Source organism: Mya arenaria, chromosome 17 (genome assembly GCF_026914265.1).
Source record: "Mya arenaria isolate MELC-2E11 chromosome 17, ASM2691426v1".
Taxonomy (NCBI): Eukaryota; Metazoa; Mollusca; class Bivalvia; order Myida; family Myidae; genus Mya; species Mya arenaria.
In genome coordinates this window covers 15,974,345-15,991,680 of record NC_069138.1, presented here as the reverse complement: position 1 = coordinate 15,991,680, position 17,336 = coordinate 15,974,345, and the positions used below count along the sequence as shown (strand labels likewise).

Sequence of the window (17,336 nt, the reverse complement as noted above, 5' to 3'; positions counted from 1 at the left end):
CACATCTGCGAATTTCAGTCACTTCTATCTCATGTCCTTTCTGTCATTTAAACACACTATAAGTCGTAATGGCGTCATGGCAGGATGAAGCCATAATGCAGCCAAATGGCACGGGCGGACCTTGATAAACTCAAATAAACACACTGTCAGCCTCTTTCGATAGATTCAGGCGAATATCAAGGTTGGTGTGTACACACGTGTTCACGCAAATTTCCTCGTTCTGATACTAACGAGTACAATTGATTGATAACAATTGAAATAGAAAACTGTTAATTAAATTATTTTGCTAATGATATTTTAAACAGAGAAATATTGCTAACAAAGAAAGTTACACACCATTTTCTTGGTCTCAGTATTGGTTAAATTGTACATCGAACATTCACAAGTTATTGTATATTAATATAAAAGAAAGGATGATTAATATATTGCTAAAGACGTTTATTAAGATATTACAAAGAATGTTTAACTCAATTAACCCATGTGCTCGCCACGTTATAACATTCGTGGCTTTTATGACTACTACGTCCTCCTAGGAACATGCACTTGTGTACGGGAGCATTAATCGGTAAATTAATCAAAGCGCTGAAAGCGCTGCAAGACTGTCGGTGACGTAACTGAAGCAAGCAAACACTACCGCAAAGTTCTTTCAAATGAAACGTGATCAAATGATTTCATACAAATGATGAACACTCTTTAAGGTAGATGAAGAAGAATAAATGTGATTATAATAAGCACAAATATATTGGCCCTACTTAATCATGTATCCAATGGCCTACAAGATTCTTAATTCAAATTTCCTAATTTTGAACCGCTTTAAATTAGTTAAATGCATATTCATTATGTTAAAATTGCTTCAATTTATGACGTCGCTTATAACAGTTTCAGTAAGCAATTACATTCCTTCATTTCATTAGGGTCTGTTGAAGCCAATGTCTTTAAAATGCAAATACAATACAAACTATACCCAAGATTCAAGGGACATAATAACAATATAACTTTAAAATGATGCTCTTTCAAGCCTAAAAATGCCTCCAAGAACTTCTATCAACAGAGTCCACATATCTACAAAATTTGTGCTCGAGTTACTTTCTTTGATATAAAAGTGAAAACAAATCTGCATGGTGCTGTGGCATCATACCATGAAAAAACTAATATCTTTAAAATTTGTTTTCAAGTTTGTTTTTATTATAAAAGTGTTAATAAATCTGCATGGTGCTGAAGAAAAAAAAACTAATGTCTTAAATTTCAAACCTGCAGCATTAATTAGCGCCATGTTGTCAAGAATATCTGGACAATTGAATGAAATATGCATGGACCGAAATGACAGCTGGTTTTTCATTGACAAAAGATGCCTTTGAGGCAGTTTTAAGATTATGCTATTCAAAGTATGAGGGTAGTTGGTACAGTTTTCACTCATATTCAGATGACGGCTGATATTTGCTGATAAACATGTATCCTCTTAGCAGCAGGGAATAAGTAAATGACATAGTTTTAATGACCAATATTGGAGATGTGACCTTGACCTCCAAATCCAAAGGGGTCATCTGCTGGTCACCCCAAACCTAAATTTCAAGTTTGAAGGCCATGGGTGCAGACTTTGTCGAGTTGTCACACAGGCAAGCTTTTTGCGTTCAATGGTCTGTGACAAATCAATAGGGCTCACCTACTGATCAGGCCCAACCCCAAAGTCAAGTTGTTCAAGGGCCATGGGTGCAAGCTTTGTCCAGTCATTATTAGTACAACCTTTAAGCATTCAAGGTCACTGTGACCTTGACTTTTGACCCAATGACCCCTTAAATCAATAGGATCTCCTAATAGTCAGACTTAGCCTCCATGTTGAGTTTGAGGGCCAGAGGTGCAGGCATTGTCAGGTTATCAGTCAGATGTATGGTTTGACACCTTCCTGTTCAAGGTCACTGTGACCTTTGACCATATTACCCCTAAAATCAAAAGGGGTCATCTACTGGTTAAACCAAACTTTCATGTCAAGTTTGACAATAGGTCTAGGAAATGTAGATGTTCCCTCCCATCAATTCTAAATTAAAATAACCATGAGAAAAAAAGAATGTTTTCAATGCACCATGAATAAATATGTCAAACAAAATAAATGTCAAGTTATTCAAGATTAATTTAACACTGTTCTTTTGATGATTTCCGTGCATTCCTGACTGCAGGTTTTTCCCATTTTCCCACACAGTTATTTCATATTGGCCTTACAAGGTCAGATCTTGAGTTGGGTCTTCATTGCTGGACACTATCTCTTTATCTCCACAGAAAACACACTGGTGCAAGTTTCACTGCAACAACTGCAAAAAAAGTTATATTATATTCTAACTGAACTCTGCATCAATATTCAATTATTTTTTATTGGATTTAGGAAATGTCTTTGTTTTAAAGGGTTCATATAAATTAATGCATTTTTTTTTCAATTTAATGCATTATCATGCTGGACTCTTTGACATTGATGGTTAAAACAAAGAAGGCATATGATTTGTGTACAGATTAAACATTATTAATTATAAATGTGTTCTTTAATTAATAGACAAGTGGCCACAATTTCCCCAGTTACAAAAGCTTACATTTGTATATCTGCAGATTAATCAATTGCATTTCTTTGCTATGATCATTTAAGTCAAATGAGTTAGACATGATAGTGCATTAAAATAAGAAATATATTTTTGGGCATCAACCTATAGTGTGTGCCTTCAATCTAGATATAAATTTCTTCTCAACAGATGCTAAATTATAAAACAATATATAAACCAAGATTTTGATTATGACATACCTGCATAGTAAGTGGTCTCCATAACTGCTCAGAAATGCTCCCTATGCTAAGTGCTGGTGTATGGCTGGGTAATAGTGCTGCTCCAACCAATAGTGCAATTCTTCCTACAGGTGGACCAGCTCCTCAATATGGTTTCTGTCATGACAGTGATAACAGTATGTAACATGCCCTTTTCTACTTTCCAGAGAATGAATCTTCCAATCTAAATTACAAATTTAAGAACAAATATATACATATGCACATGTAATGTTGTTAAAAACAAACCATTTAGATGCCACAAAACTATAAGATTTTAGGTGAAAATTGAGCCAAATCAAAACATTTAGTCATTTAAAGCTGCACTCTCACAGATTTACTGTTTTTACAACTTTTGTATTTTTTGTCTTGGAATGACCTATTTTTTTGCTAAAATATCTGCAAACCAGTGATATAAGACTACTGACAAAATATTAGATTGCAGACTTCCATATTTCAGGTCGAAAACAAAGGTTTTATGGCTTAAAGCGTTACTAACGGTTTAAGAAAAATGCATAAAACATTTTGAACTTAAATATAAACATTTTCTGACAAATTTATTGTCAGCAATCTTATATGAATGGTTAACATGCATTTTCACATAAATTGGCCCGTTCCAAGACAAAAATAAATAAAGTAGTCAAAACGTTCAATCTGTAAGAGTGCTGCACTCTCAGTCACAGATTGACGGTTTTGACAACTTCTTTTACTTTTTGGCTTGGAATAAGCTATTGAAAAGCAGTATGAAAACTGATGAAATAGACTGCTGACAAAAGATAAGATCATGTTTTTTATATTTACATTTGTAACTATTGGTTTTATGGTTAAAAGCATTACTAACGCTTTACTAATAATGAGATTTTTGGCATAGAACATCATCTTTTGACCGTATTAAAATAAGAAAACAGCGTTCCAATATTTTCAGTTGTCTTTTTTGACTGAATTAATATAAGAAAGCAGCGATCCACTTTTTCCAGTTGTCTGTTATGTCCAGTGTTCAGAAATTCGCATAAAATAATTCATTACAAGACCAAGAAATAAAAAAAGAGTTGGTAAAACAGACAATCTGTGAGAGTGCAGCTTAAACATATGGCTACACAACCAGTACATTCATCAGCTTTACTGATTCGAGCCAGGCAGATTTATATTGGTAGACTAGCATTTTACCATTCTGTGCTGGCCAGTTAAGTTCTAATTTGAATTAGAATTCAAAATGTATATACCTTTGTTCTTTTTTTGCCAAATCTGTTTCAACTGAACTTCCTAAATGAATGAGAAGTTTCAAAAAATAATTACAATATCTCAGTAAATACCTGCATTTATGTGTTTCTTGTGCAATCTGTCAGCTTTGGTAGGCTCAGGTTTCATTTTGTCCACCTCAATACTTGTAATCCTCTAGTCTGATGTACTGCCATCCAATTTTTAAGTCAGGTCAGGCAGCCATTTCAGCTTTGTTCCAGTTGATTGTATCAGATGATGTTAACAATACTAGCCTTGTATCCAGCCACTTCTCCATCTGAAAGTTTACAAAAGAACATGGCCTGTAATATTTAATAAAAAAATCATAATTGTTTACTCCTGGATGATGGGTTCTAAAGTAAACCTTTGAGAAAAGATGCTACTTGTATGGTGATTGAACCCACGACCATGTGAACACTTGCATGGAGATCTGTCAAACGGAGCTAACCGGGTAACCGATTTTTAGGCAGCTCCCAGCTTGGCTCTACAATTGACAGGTGCATTATACATTATAGAGACAATAAATCAAACACTTGAAGCACTAGTCCAAATAATAGTAACTTAACTGTTCTTTTTACAAATTATGAAATGGCATATCCTTCACATACAATTTTTTTGTACCAAAAGTGGGTAGCTATTCCGATTGGGATTCCGGGTCAGATAATTATATATATCTAAAATATGAGTTATGTACGCAAAAAATAAAAGCTGACGAATTATTATGAGTTTGATGAGTGTTTTTCTTCATTTCATACTGTGAAAACATAATGAGATAAACTGTTATACATGAAGATCACCGGCAAGGCTGCGGTGCATAGATTTACATAGATGTAAAATGGTTGTGTTTAAATGCATTAAATGCTTGTTTTGTGAAAAAACTCTTTGCACTTACATGGTAATAACTAAAATACGAATATAAACCTTTAATATCTATTTCAAACATATAATACTTATCGAACTACGATTTCAATATCTTTCAACCCCAACCCTGTTTTGCACAAACCCGATTAGACGTAAGGGATTGGAAGAATCCCATATAACACGTCTATTTTTTTAGACTATTGAAGCATAATTATATGTTCTTTTTTGATGGTTGAGACGTTTTAGGTCAAACAATAATTAAAAATGCGAAATAATTTTAGTGAATAATCAACTCTGAATTGAAAGTAACATGAAGATGTTGTAGTGAAGGATTTGCCATATATACTAGTATATATATATATATATATATATATTTATACACATTTTTTTTAATCGTAAAAATAGACCGTCAACGTACAAATATTTAGACTAAGAGATGTAGATCAGCTAGATGTACCTTCTAGTCCAAATAATTGTACGTTGACAGATTTTTTTACGATTTTTGATACAGCAAATCCTTCACGTACAAATTGTTTTGTACGAAAAGTGGGTAGTTATTCCGATCGGGATTCCGGGTTAAAGCATATTGCATCTATAACATATCATAAAAACAAGAAATATTACCAGATAATGTTATTTTATATAAATTCCGTAACCAAAAAGTAATATCAAGCCAATAATTATGAGTTTGATGGTTTTTTCTTCATTTCATTCTGTCAAAACATAACAATATATACATGAAGGGCACCTGCAAGGCTGCAGTTCACAATTTTACAACAATCGGAACATTTCGGCCATCAATTGTAACAAGTCGCCATCTTCGGTAAGCTTCGAGATAGTCAATCCCTGTTGGATACTGGCTGAAATGTTCAGATTGTTTGGCCAAGGCCGAGTTGTTACGATTGTATTATCTCGAAGCTTGTCGGAGGTGGCCGAATTATTACGATTGGGTCAAGTTGTTCCACTTGGCATAATTGTTGTCTGTGTCAGTCAACTTTCCTCTTAATGAAAAGGTAAATAATGTGTTTTAATGCATTAAATGCTTGTTTTTTTTTTGCAAAATAGCTTTGCACTTCCATGGTAAAATATGAATATAAATCTTTACTTTATTATCCATTTCAACCATACAATACTTCACTTAATACAATTTTAATATTTTTCAAACACCCCCGCTTTTTGCACAAAACCGTTTAGACGTTAGGGATTGGAAGAATCCCGTATAACACGTCTATTATTTCAGACTAATGTACATGTACCTTCGTGTCCGAAATCGATCACTTCCTGGCAGCTCATTTCTGGATTGTCTCCATTTTAATTTAACATTTTTAGACGCATACATTGATGCCATTTTTGCTTCGATTGATGTTAAAGCAATAGCACTAAATACAGGTCGGTTATTTTGTAGAAGAACGTGTTCGAAGTAACATTCAATTTCATTTCCGCATAATCGCCGCCATATTGTGTATGACGTTAAAAACTACACCCTATAGTCCAAAATAACAATAGGCATAACGTTGACACACTGTGATAGGTATAATCCAAATAATTTACTCAAACAAATACACTAGTTCGATTGCTGCTGAAAAAAATCATTTGAAACATAAAAGCTATTTCACAAAATATAACATGACATGAACTCTTTAACCGCGTATGATTTATTTCTTAATAGCTTTCATTCATAAAATAAGTTCTTTGCCGGGGTTTGCCGGGTCAGTCTTGAATGCCGGGATATGTGTGACGTCACACGGGGTGCAAACATGTGGTGTAGCTTACTATTGGATGTAGGGTAAAATGACTTCGTATGTAAATGCTATACTTTCATTATTTTTCATTATTTTGTTCAATAAAACTCACCAAATTGCAACGGTACAACTATACTAAGAGTAACACCCAATGTTTGTCATAAAAAAGGCAATAACGCGTTAAATACACATAAGCAGGTACTTGACGCCCCACATTCACGTAAGTAGTTCTGTTGCTACGCAGGTGGTATGTATTAATATATTCATGTTCAATATGTCGTGTCAGGCGACTAGTCGCATTTCTGAAATAACGCTCTTTAAAGACTGTCGGCTTGCAGCCGACAGTCTAAAAATTATTAGCTTTACATTTCATACACAATATGCAACGTATGGTGGAGGAAGTTCGAAGATTGAGGAGGGCGTACCGCTGCCACAACTTAGCTCTGCCGACGATGGACGTGCGCGGGAGTGGGAGGGGTGAACGTCAACAGGCCGGCTACCGTGACACCTAGTACCACTGGATGGGGCGTGCGACACGACCGTCCACCACTGAGGGGCCCGCCAGTAGCCATATCATGGACCCGGATGTGCCAATGCTGCAGGTGCATGATCTGCCTCTGTGGGACAGTGCCTAAGCAGGTATTAGCGATTTAGCAAAATATTTAAGATACGCTCTCGCAAACAATCGGGGCCTCATCATCAATGGCACACAGTTCATTCGAACCAAAAAAGGTATAAGGGGCATATGTAGATATTGCATCGTTTTTGCCCCCAATCCGAGTTTGCTCATGTTCAGCAATTATCTGTCAATGGGGAAGATGTCTTTCATCTGCCATCAAGGTGAAAAATTACAAATGACAGACGCGTTCTTTTTGCTAAGTCTCATTTAGACAGCGGTATACTAGCACAGAACACATGTTATCGTACTGTCGCGTTATCTCCACCGTAATGTCGCGTCTTCGGTATCGTAATTTCGTGATTTCGCGTTTTCATCATCGTAGTATCGAGTTTTACGTTTTAGATCAACAACTGCCGAGGAGACAGCCCTATTGGAATTCCGTATTTACATGCTAGTACTAAAACCTAAAAACACTATCGATTTCTTGCAAAAGTTTTGTCGTATTTCTGGTTTTTATACTACAACAAAAGCTTAAAAACAAATGTGTTTACTTTTAGAATAATTTATTTTCAATAAATAACAAGCAACAAATGATAATAAATAACATCACATCTTATGATAAAACTGGATTTAAAGCAAGGCAGGAAGTGACGTATTCCAGCACGTGATATAAGGTGTACGTGATGAATCATCTCTGCTATTTGTCTTTGGGAGTGCTTAGCGCTTACTTGCCACCAGTTCTGAAAACAAAATCTCCTACATATTAGTGAAGCCACATTTTACTACGTAATAGTTAGATGACATGAAGAAACATTTTAATGAATAAGAATGGGTGGAATTAACGAAGCGAATGAGCCAATCTTTATCATTAAAATGATACTTCAGGTCAACTAACTGTATTAGACAACTACCTCCTTGGCTAACACGTTGTCAACGTTCACTATATAAGTGTGGAATTTAGGAAAATCTGCGAAAGAAGACTTTGTACTGAATCTTTTGTTGTTTACAAATAGTCATTGCAATAGTCACTTGTCGCTACCCGGTTTAGACTTGCTTAGAGTTATTACACAACAACTTTCCTTTGTCACTAAGAGGGTTTTGTTTAACGTTGCAAAAATGTCGTAATGGCGAGTACTTACGGTCCGGAGAAGTTTCCGTAGATGAAGGTGGTTTTTCCGGTGCTTGACGAGGAGCCAAACCCGCCTGAGAAGACCAGGACAACGAGTAGGAGCAGGGGCAACACTGAAAAGGCGAGGGTGGTTGCTGATAAGGTTTGGTGTTAAATACGACCCCCATAAAAATCTATTGAGATGAATACTTACTTTTTCATTTCTTATAGCAATGGTTAGGCAAGATTTTCGCCTTTGTAAGAACTATAATTCATTAAAATTTATTTATTGTAACTTATAAACTTCGCTAACTTTGCAACCACAGTTACCAAAATAAGCTGTTAAATTATTATAACTTCACATCTACCTTTTAAAGTAAGCAAATGCTTTTCAGTTTTTATATTTATCTAAAATTCAAATGATCCCCTTACACATTCCAAAGCCCCCGGATGAGGATGAGGCAGCGGTGGGGTAGCCGAACTGGGCCATGGCACAGCCGATCACACAGGCGAAGGCGAGGAAAGCAACAGCTGAGGTCTGCATGGCTACGGCTAAAATAAAGGAGGTAACACTGTTCAAACACGAAATAATTTACGTTCGGTACAGTTATATACGTTCGGTACAGTTATAGATTGTGACATTTGCATAGATAAAATAATGAGAATTGTTAAATGTAACTATTAGAATCATTCAGTTTACATTTTAAGATTAAACAAATCTACCTATCTAAGTTTCTTGTGAAATTATTCATTTTAAACATACATCATTGATGCATAAAAATCGTACATTCTACGATATATGTAACGAGAGTTGACACAATATTGTTTAACTTTTTGTTAAACGTCCATAATAAAGAGAGATATATTTTTTATTTTATAAAATGCATTTTCAAATTTTAAAATAAATATCCAGCTGTAAGTTATGAACACTTTTGATCACTTACTGTGTTTATCTGACTTCAAAGGGTTTGAAAGTGATTTGAATGAGAAAAAAGTTTGGTTTTTATGCGAGCGACCGACGGCTTTCCGACTTCCGGGTAGACATATATATCCCTAGGGGAGAATGGTTACGAAAGGGATGTGTATTGACCAAAATGTAAGCGGGAATTAGACTGGAAGCCGGGCGTATATCTGTGGTTTTTGAATAGATATATAAAGTATGTTATTTATAGACTTAAACAAAATGCACACCATCGCACATTATTGTTGAATATATTAATTTAATTCTATCATATATGACATAATGTTAACGAACATTTGTCTTTATACCAATTGTACTAACACTAATCCACTAATCATCATCATCATCATCATCATCATCATCGTCGTCGTCGTCGTCGTCGTCGTCGTCGTCGTCGTCATCGTCGTCATCATCATCATCATCATCATCATCGTCATCGTCATCATCAAACAATTCCCGTAATAATGTTGTTGCAACCAGTCTTTTTGAAAACTTTTTAAATTAATTGACAGTAGGTTTGCCCGTTGTCAATCATGTGCACGCCTTTCGTGTTCTTTTAAAATTGTGAGTCGATAAGATTCATTTTTTTCTTTTTTATATAAAAGAAATAAAACATATGCGTTCAATTTTGTATTCTTATGAACGAATATTAATTTATCAAATAATTCAAGGCCTATTGCCCTCGTTATCGGTATTTTTTTTTACATAGTCTTGTTCTACCAATTTTACAAAATGATACCGAATAGATAAACATTTCACAAGTTATCCGTAATAAACATATCCGTACATTGGTCCTCTTCGGTAATCCGTTTTAAAGGTTGCCCTAGATTTATATTCATTTTTTAATTTATTACACATATTATGAGCGTAAATTCTTTAAATTCCTCCACAGCTTTACAATTGCAGACGGTTTGACTTATCTCACACTATAAAAGCCATACTACATTATCAATAATTACCAATTGCCTTTATATTGTATAAAAATATATCGGTATATTTCTTCTAAAATACCGATACATTACCTATTACCTCTTTACCAATATATAACCGATAAATAACCGATATGAGACCTACAAGTATTTAGAACCAAAATACATCCAAATATAACCGATATATGATCTATATATAACCGATATATAACCAATAGAATTTCTGAATACTACTCTATATTTTAGTACCTTTTCATTGATATATTATCCAAACTTTACTTAAATACTAAAGAGTAAAGATATAAAAAAAACTTTATACTGCCTCTAATTGATGTATTGATATTACAAATATTTTTGGTTAATATCAGGTGTCTGAGACACAGGGTTAATATCAGATGTCTGAGACACAGGGTTATCAGATGTTTGAGACACAGGGTTAATATCAGGTGTCTGAGACACAGGGTTAATATCAGGTGTCTGAGACACAGGGTTATCAGATGTTTGAGACACAGGGTTATCAGATGTCTGAGACACAGGGTTAATATCAGGTGTCTTAGACACAGGGTTAATATCAGATGTCTGAGACACAGGGTTATCAGATGTTTGAGACACAGGGTTAATATCAGGTGTCTGAGACACAGGGTTAATATCAGATGTCTGAGACACAGGGTTATCAGATGTTTGAGACACAGGGTTAATATAAGATGTCTGAGACACAGGGTTAATATCAGATGTTTGAGACACAGGGTTATCAGATGTTTGAGACACAGGGTTAATATCAGGTGTCTGAGACACAGGGTTAATATCAGATGTTTGAGACACAGGGTTAATATCAGATGTCTGAGACACAGGGTCATCAGATGTTTGAGACACAGGGTTAATGTGAGATGTCTAAGACACAGGGTAATGTAAGATGTCTAAGACACAGGGTAATGTAAGATGTCTGAGACACAGGGTTAATATCAGATGACACAGTGCTATTGTGAGATGTCTGAGACACAGGGTTAATATCAGATGTCGGAGACACATGCTTCATGCTAGATGTCTGAAACACATGGTTATTGATAGATGGCAGAGACACATGGTTAATGTTCGTTGTCTGAGACACATGGTTTCTTTTAGATGTCTGAGACACAGATTTAATTTTAGATGTTTGAGACACATGGTCAAAATCAGAAACAGCGCGAGAGCATTTTAACCAGTTCAGCATTTGTTTGGATTGGTGTTGATTGGTCTATTTAATATTATGGTTGTATTATTCATATATTTGTAATATCAATATATCAATTAGAGGCAGTATATTATATAGTTTATATATATATATATATGTATTATTCAAGTAAAGTATGGATAATATATCGGTATTTTATAATCAATGAAAAGGTAGAAAACTATGGGGTAGTATTCAGAAATTATATTGGTTATATATAGATTATATATCGGTTATATTAGGTTATGTTTTGGTCAAATTACAGATTTTTTTGAACACGATTTACTCACTTTGTTTATCGGACTCCAAAGATTTTGAAAGTGATTTGAAGGAGCAAAATTTTAGTTTTATATTCGAGAGGCCGACGGGTTGTTTACTTCCGGGTAGACATAGTGACACAATTGACATTGGTTACATAACGGATGTTAATTGAGTCGAAAACCCGTCGGCCTCTCGAATATAAAACTAAAATTTTCATCCTTTAAATCACTTTCAAAATATTTGGAGTCCGATAGATAAACAAAGTGAGTAAAAAGTGTTCAAAAATAAAATTTGGATTCTGAAATTTGTATTACTATATTGTCATTTTTCAAACCGAAATTGATTTCATTTGTCATTTTCGAAACTGAAAGGTTCAAATAAATATACTGAGCATTATAGTACGCAATTTTAAGTTAATAGAAAAAACAATCTTAATATTTTGCACGTGGAAATATTTATTCTTCTGTTTGCTTTTGCACATTAAAGTGTCTAGAAATGTATCGAACGAAATTGTTTAAACAGTTTTACTTCCCTTATTTTAGCCGTCGCCATGCAGACCTCAGCTGTTGCTTTCCTCGCCTTCGCCTGTGTGATCGGGTGCGCACTGGCCCAGTTCGGCTACCCCACCGCCGCATCATCTTCATCCGGGGGATTCGGAATGTGTAAGTAATTCATTTGATTTGGACAAGCATTAATTTCTTTAAGGTTGATGAGAGGAAGAGTTATTATATCCTCGCTTATTGTACATTTCTGTAAAAGAAGTCTTGCAAGTGTTCTATGTATTCTGATAAAGGAAATGCTAGATATCCTTCTCATTCAATACGGTTTAGAAGTGTTGTACGAAAAGTGTTCAACTTAGCTTACACTATTATTTTATTTACGAACCTAATCACCAACCAGCACCCTCGCCTTTTCAGTGTTGCCCCTGCTCCTACTCGTTGTCCTGGTCTTCTCAGGCGGGTTTGGCTCCTCCTCAAGCACCGGAAAAACCACCTTCATCTACGGAAACTTCTCCGGACCGTAAGTACTCGCCATTCAGAATTCTGTTTCACGTTAAACATTTAAAGATGTATCGAGTTCAAATCTTTCCGACATTTCCCTTAATTCCTCGATTAGACGTATGAGTGTAAAGCTGATGAATAAAGTAATATTCACCACGCAGCTACAACGAGTAGTAAAATTGGTACTCGAGTACTCGGACAATCTTCAGATCGAGTACTCGGGTACTCGATTTATCGGATAGCTTGAATCGGTGTTCGGGAAAGACAAGTTCATGTATACATGTATCGTTTATATACTTTGTGCGTTGGTCATAATATTGGTCATTTTCATCTTTAAATATGACTGCCATTAATGTACCTTAACAGAAAAAAAGAATAAGAAAACAAACATTGTTTCATGCTTTTGATCTGTCCTTTTCATTTGTTTCGTACATACATATTTACTATCGTATACATGGAAAGTAAAAATCGGATTATATTCAGATAGATGATCGAGACTAGAATAATGAGCAACATTAAGAATTACAATGAACGAAAACTATTTATAGATCTGTTGAATTGTTTACTCTACGCAAAAATGACAGTTTTTCTTACTGAAATAGTGTTGTTTACCTTATTAATATTCATAACTCCTGGATTAAGATATACACCAATCAAATGTGATAATCATTGCAAAAATACGCCCATTCAGGAATCATTGCTCATAATGGGCGTTACTAATTCGCTCATCAACGTCCATTGTTTGGTGTAAACTTTCTAATTGGTAAACAATACAATTCTGTAGGCGATGTACCACTATCAAAACTTCGCTAATTGACATGGGTGTTATTTGCAAATTACTTTGTTGACAGTTTGCAACTCTCACAACACCTGTCAATTAATTTATTAGGGCCAATTGTGTACACAGCGGAGATAAGAGGGACCGTAAATTGTCTTCTTGGAAACATGCTAGATGTGATACTTACCACTGTATATCATGTATTTGGTGAATTTTATAAAAAATATTATTTTTTTTCGAGTACTCTGGTGATTGATCGAGTACTCGGGTACCCGTTGCCATCCCGAGAAAATAATCATATGACTTAGCGATGTAACAGGGTAATATGAAGTATAATTTATTAATATGTAGGGGTTTGTGATTTCAGAACTGGTGGCAAGTAAGCGCTAAACACATCCTAAGACGAAAAGCTGAGATGTCTCATCAACTGCACCTTATATCACGTGCTCGAATACGTTACTTCCGGCCTCGTTTTAAATCCAGAATTGCCATCAGATGTGTTGTTTTTTGTTATCATTTGTTGGTTTTTATTTATTGAAAATAAATTATTCTTAAATCACATAGATTTGTCTTTATTCCATTATCATAGTCTAAGACATAAAATATCGCAAAGCGTTGCATGAATCTGTTATTCATTCTTTAAATTTCAAGTATTAGCATATAAACACGGGGTCATCTGCCGCACGAGGTGATGTTCTGAGTACGCACACACATGGCTCTGACACACGAGGTGTTGTTCTAAGTACGCACACACATGGCTCTGACACACGAGGTGTTGTTCTGGTGCGAACCCACTTGGCTCTGCCACACGAGGTGTTGTTCTGAGTGCAAACACACACGGCTGGTTCTGAGTGCGAACACAATTGGCTCTGCCGCACGAGGTGTTGTTCTGAGTGCGAACACAATTGGCTCTGCCGCACGAGGTGTTGTTCTGAGTGCGCACACACATGGCTCTGCCGCACGAGGTGTTGTTCTGAGTGCGAACACAATTGGCTCTGCCGCACAAGGTGTTGTTCTGAGTGCGCACACACATGGCTCTGCCGCACGAGGTGTTGTTCTGAGTGCGCACACCCATGGCTCTGCCGCACGAGGTGTTGTTCTGAGTGCGAACACACATGGCTCTGCCGCACGAGGTGTTGTTCTGAGTGCGTACACACATGGCTCTGCCGCACGAGGTGTTGTTCTGAGTGCGCACACACATGGCTCTGCCGCACGAGATGTTGTTCTGAGTGCTTACACACATGGCTCTGCCGCACGAGGTGTTGTTCTGAGTGCGCACACACATGGCTCTGCCGCACGAGATGTTGTTCTGAGTGAGAACACACATGGCTCTGCCGTACGAGGTGTTGTTCTGAGTGCGCACACACATGGCTCTGCCGCACGAGGTGTTGTTCTGAGAGCGCAAACACATGGCTCTGCCGCACGAGGTGTTGTTCTGAGTGCGAACACATATGACCTATGCCGCACGAGGTGTTGTTCTGAGTGCGAACACACATGACTCTGCCACACGAGGTGTTGTTCTGAGTGCGCATACACATGGCTCTGCCGCACGAGGTGTTGTTCTGAGTGCAAACACACATGGCTCTGCTGCACGCAGTCTTGTTCTGAGTGCGAGCATACATCGCTCTGCCACACGAAGTGTTGTTCTGAGTGCGAACACGATTTGCTGTGCCTCACGAGGTGTTGTTCTGAGTGCGAACACACATGGCTCTGCCGCACGAGGTGTTGTTCTGAGTGCGTACACACAAGACTTTGCCGCACGAGGTGTTGTTCTGAGTGCGAACACACAAGACTCTGCAGCACTAGGTGTTGTTCTGAGTACGCACACACATTGCCTGGCCGCACGAGGTGTTGTTCTGAGTACGCAAACACATGGCTCTGACGCACGAGGTGTTGTTCAGAGTGCGAACACACAAGGCTCTGCCGCACGAGGTGTTGTTCTGAGTGCGAACATACAAGACTCTGCCGCACTAGGTGTTGTTCTGAGTACGCACACACATTGCCTGGCCGCACGAGGTGTAGTTCTGAGTACGCAAACACATGGCTCTGACGCACCAGGTGTTGTTCTGAGTGCGAACATACATGGCTCTGCCGCACGAGGTGTTGTTCTGAGTACGCAAACACATGGCTCTGCCGCACGAGGTGTTGTTCAGAGTGCGCACACACATTGACCGGCCGCACGAGGTGTTGTTCTGAGTACGCACGCACATTGCCCGGCCGCACGAGGTGTTGTTCTGAGTACGCAAACACATGGCTCTGCCGCACGAGGTGTTGTTCAGAGTGCGCACACACATTGACCGGCCGCACGAGGTGTTGTAACATTAACCCTGTGTCTCAGACAGCAGATATTTACCCTGTATTTCAATCATCTGACATTAACTATTTGTCTTAGATATCTAACATTAGCCCTGTGTCTCAGACATCTAACGTTTAGCCTGAGTTGCTCTGTGTTAATGTAAGTTGCACTACCAAGGCCTTTACGGTTCCCAAAAAACACAAGGTTTGTACTAGAATATCTATATATTCAGAACCGCTAAAGAGCAAATTAATCCCAAAACGTTCATAAGGAACGCCCACATACCTGTTCATGTTACAATAACTTCAAGTGAACGTGTTTGAAAGATTCAAACCATGCAAACCTTCCAACACCTTCACTTGAAGTTATTGTAACTAGAACAGATATGTGGTCTAAGACACAGTGTTGATATCAGATGTCTGAGACACAGGTTTAATGTCAGATGACTGAAACATAAAGATAATAATGGATGCATGAGACACAGGGTTAATGTCAGATATCTGAGCCACAGGGTTAATATAAGATGTCTGAGACACTGGGTTTATGTCAGATGACTGAGACACAGGGTTTATGTCAGATATCTGAGCCACAGGGTTAATATAAGATGTCTGAGACACAGGGTTAATATAAGATGTCTGAGACACAGGGTTAATATCAGATGTCTGAGACACAGGGTTAATATAAGATGTCTGAGACACAGGGTTAATATAAGATGTCTGAGACATACGGTTAAAATAAGATGTCTGAGACACAGGGTTAATGTCATATATCTGAGACACAGGGTTAATATAAGATGTCTGAGACATAGGGTTCATATAAGATGTCTGAGACACAGGGTTAATGTCATATATCTGAGACACAGGGTTAATATAAGATGTCTGAGACACAGGGTTAATATCAGATGTCTGAGACACAGGGTTAATGTAAGATGTCTGATACACAGGGTTAATATACGATGTCTGAGACACAGGGTTAATATAAGATGTCTGTGACACAGGGTTAATGTCAGATGTCTGAGACACAGGGTTAATGTAAGATGTCTAAGACACAGGGTAAATATAAGTTGTATGAGACACAGGGTTAATATAAGATGTCTGAGACATAGGGTTAATATAAGATGTCTGAGACACAGGGTTAATGTCATATATCTGAGACACAGGGTTAATATAAGATGTCTGAGACATAGGGTTCATATAAGATGTCTGAGACACAGGGTTAATGTCATATATCTGAGACACAGGGTTAATATAAGATGTCTGAGACACAGGGTCAATATCAGATGTCTGAGACACAGGGTTAATGTAAGATGTCTGATCCACAGGGTTAATATACGATGTCTGAGACACAGGGTTAATATAAGATGTCTGTGACACTGGGTTTATGTCAGATGACTGAGACACAGGGTTTATGTCAGATATCTGAGCCACAGGGTTAATATAAGATGTCTGAGACACAGGGTTAATATAAGATGTCTGAGACACAGGGTTAATATCAGATGTCTGAGACACAGGGTTAATATAAGATGTCTGAG

At 37.1% G+C, this 17,336-nt stretch overlaps 1 protein-coding gene across 1 annotated transcript; it reads right to left on the bottom strand.

Annotated features, from left to right (window-relative positions):
• Window positions 1-14,742: 14,742 nt before the first annotated feature.
• Window positions 14,743-15,831, bottom strand: LOC128223226 (zinc finger protein 790-like). Its single transcript, XM_052932516.1, has one exon. It carries the CDS (start codon window positions 15,829-15,831, stop codon window positions 14,743-14,745), a length of 1,089 nt encoding a protein of 362 aa, XP_052788476.1.
• Between the last annotated feature and the right edge of the window lie 1,505 nt (window positions 15,832-17,336).

What these genes read in the sequence shown, in the direction of transcription:
- LOC128223226 (XM_052932516.1), bottom strand. Translation starts at nt 15,831, where the DNA reads ATGTTACAACACCTCGTGCGGCCGGTCAATGTGTGTGCGCACTCTGAA.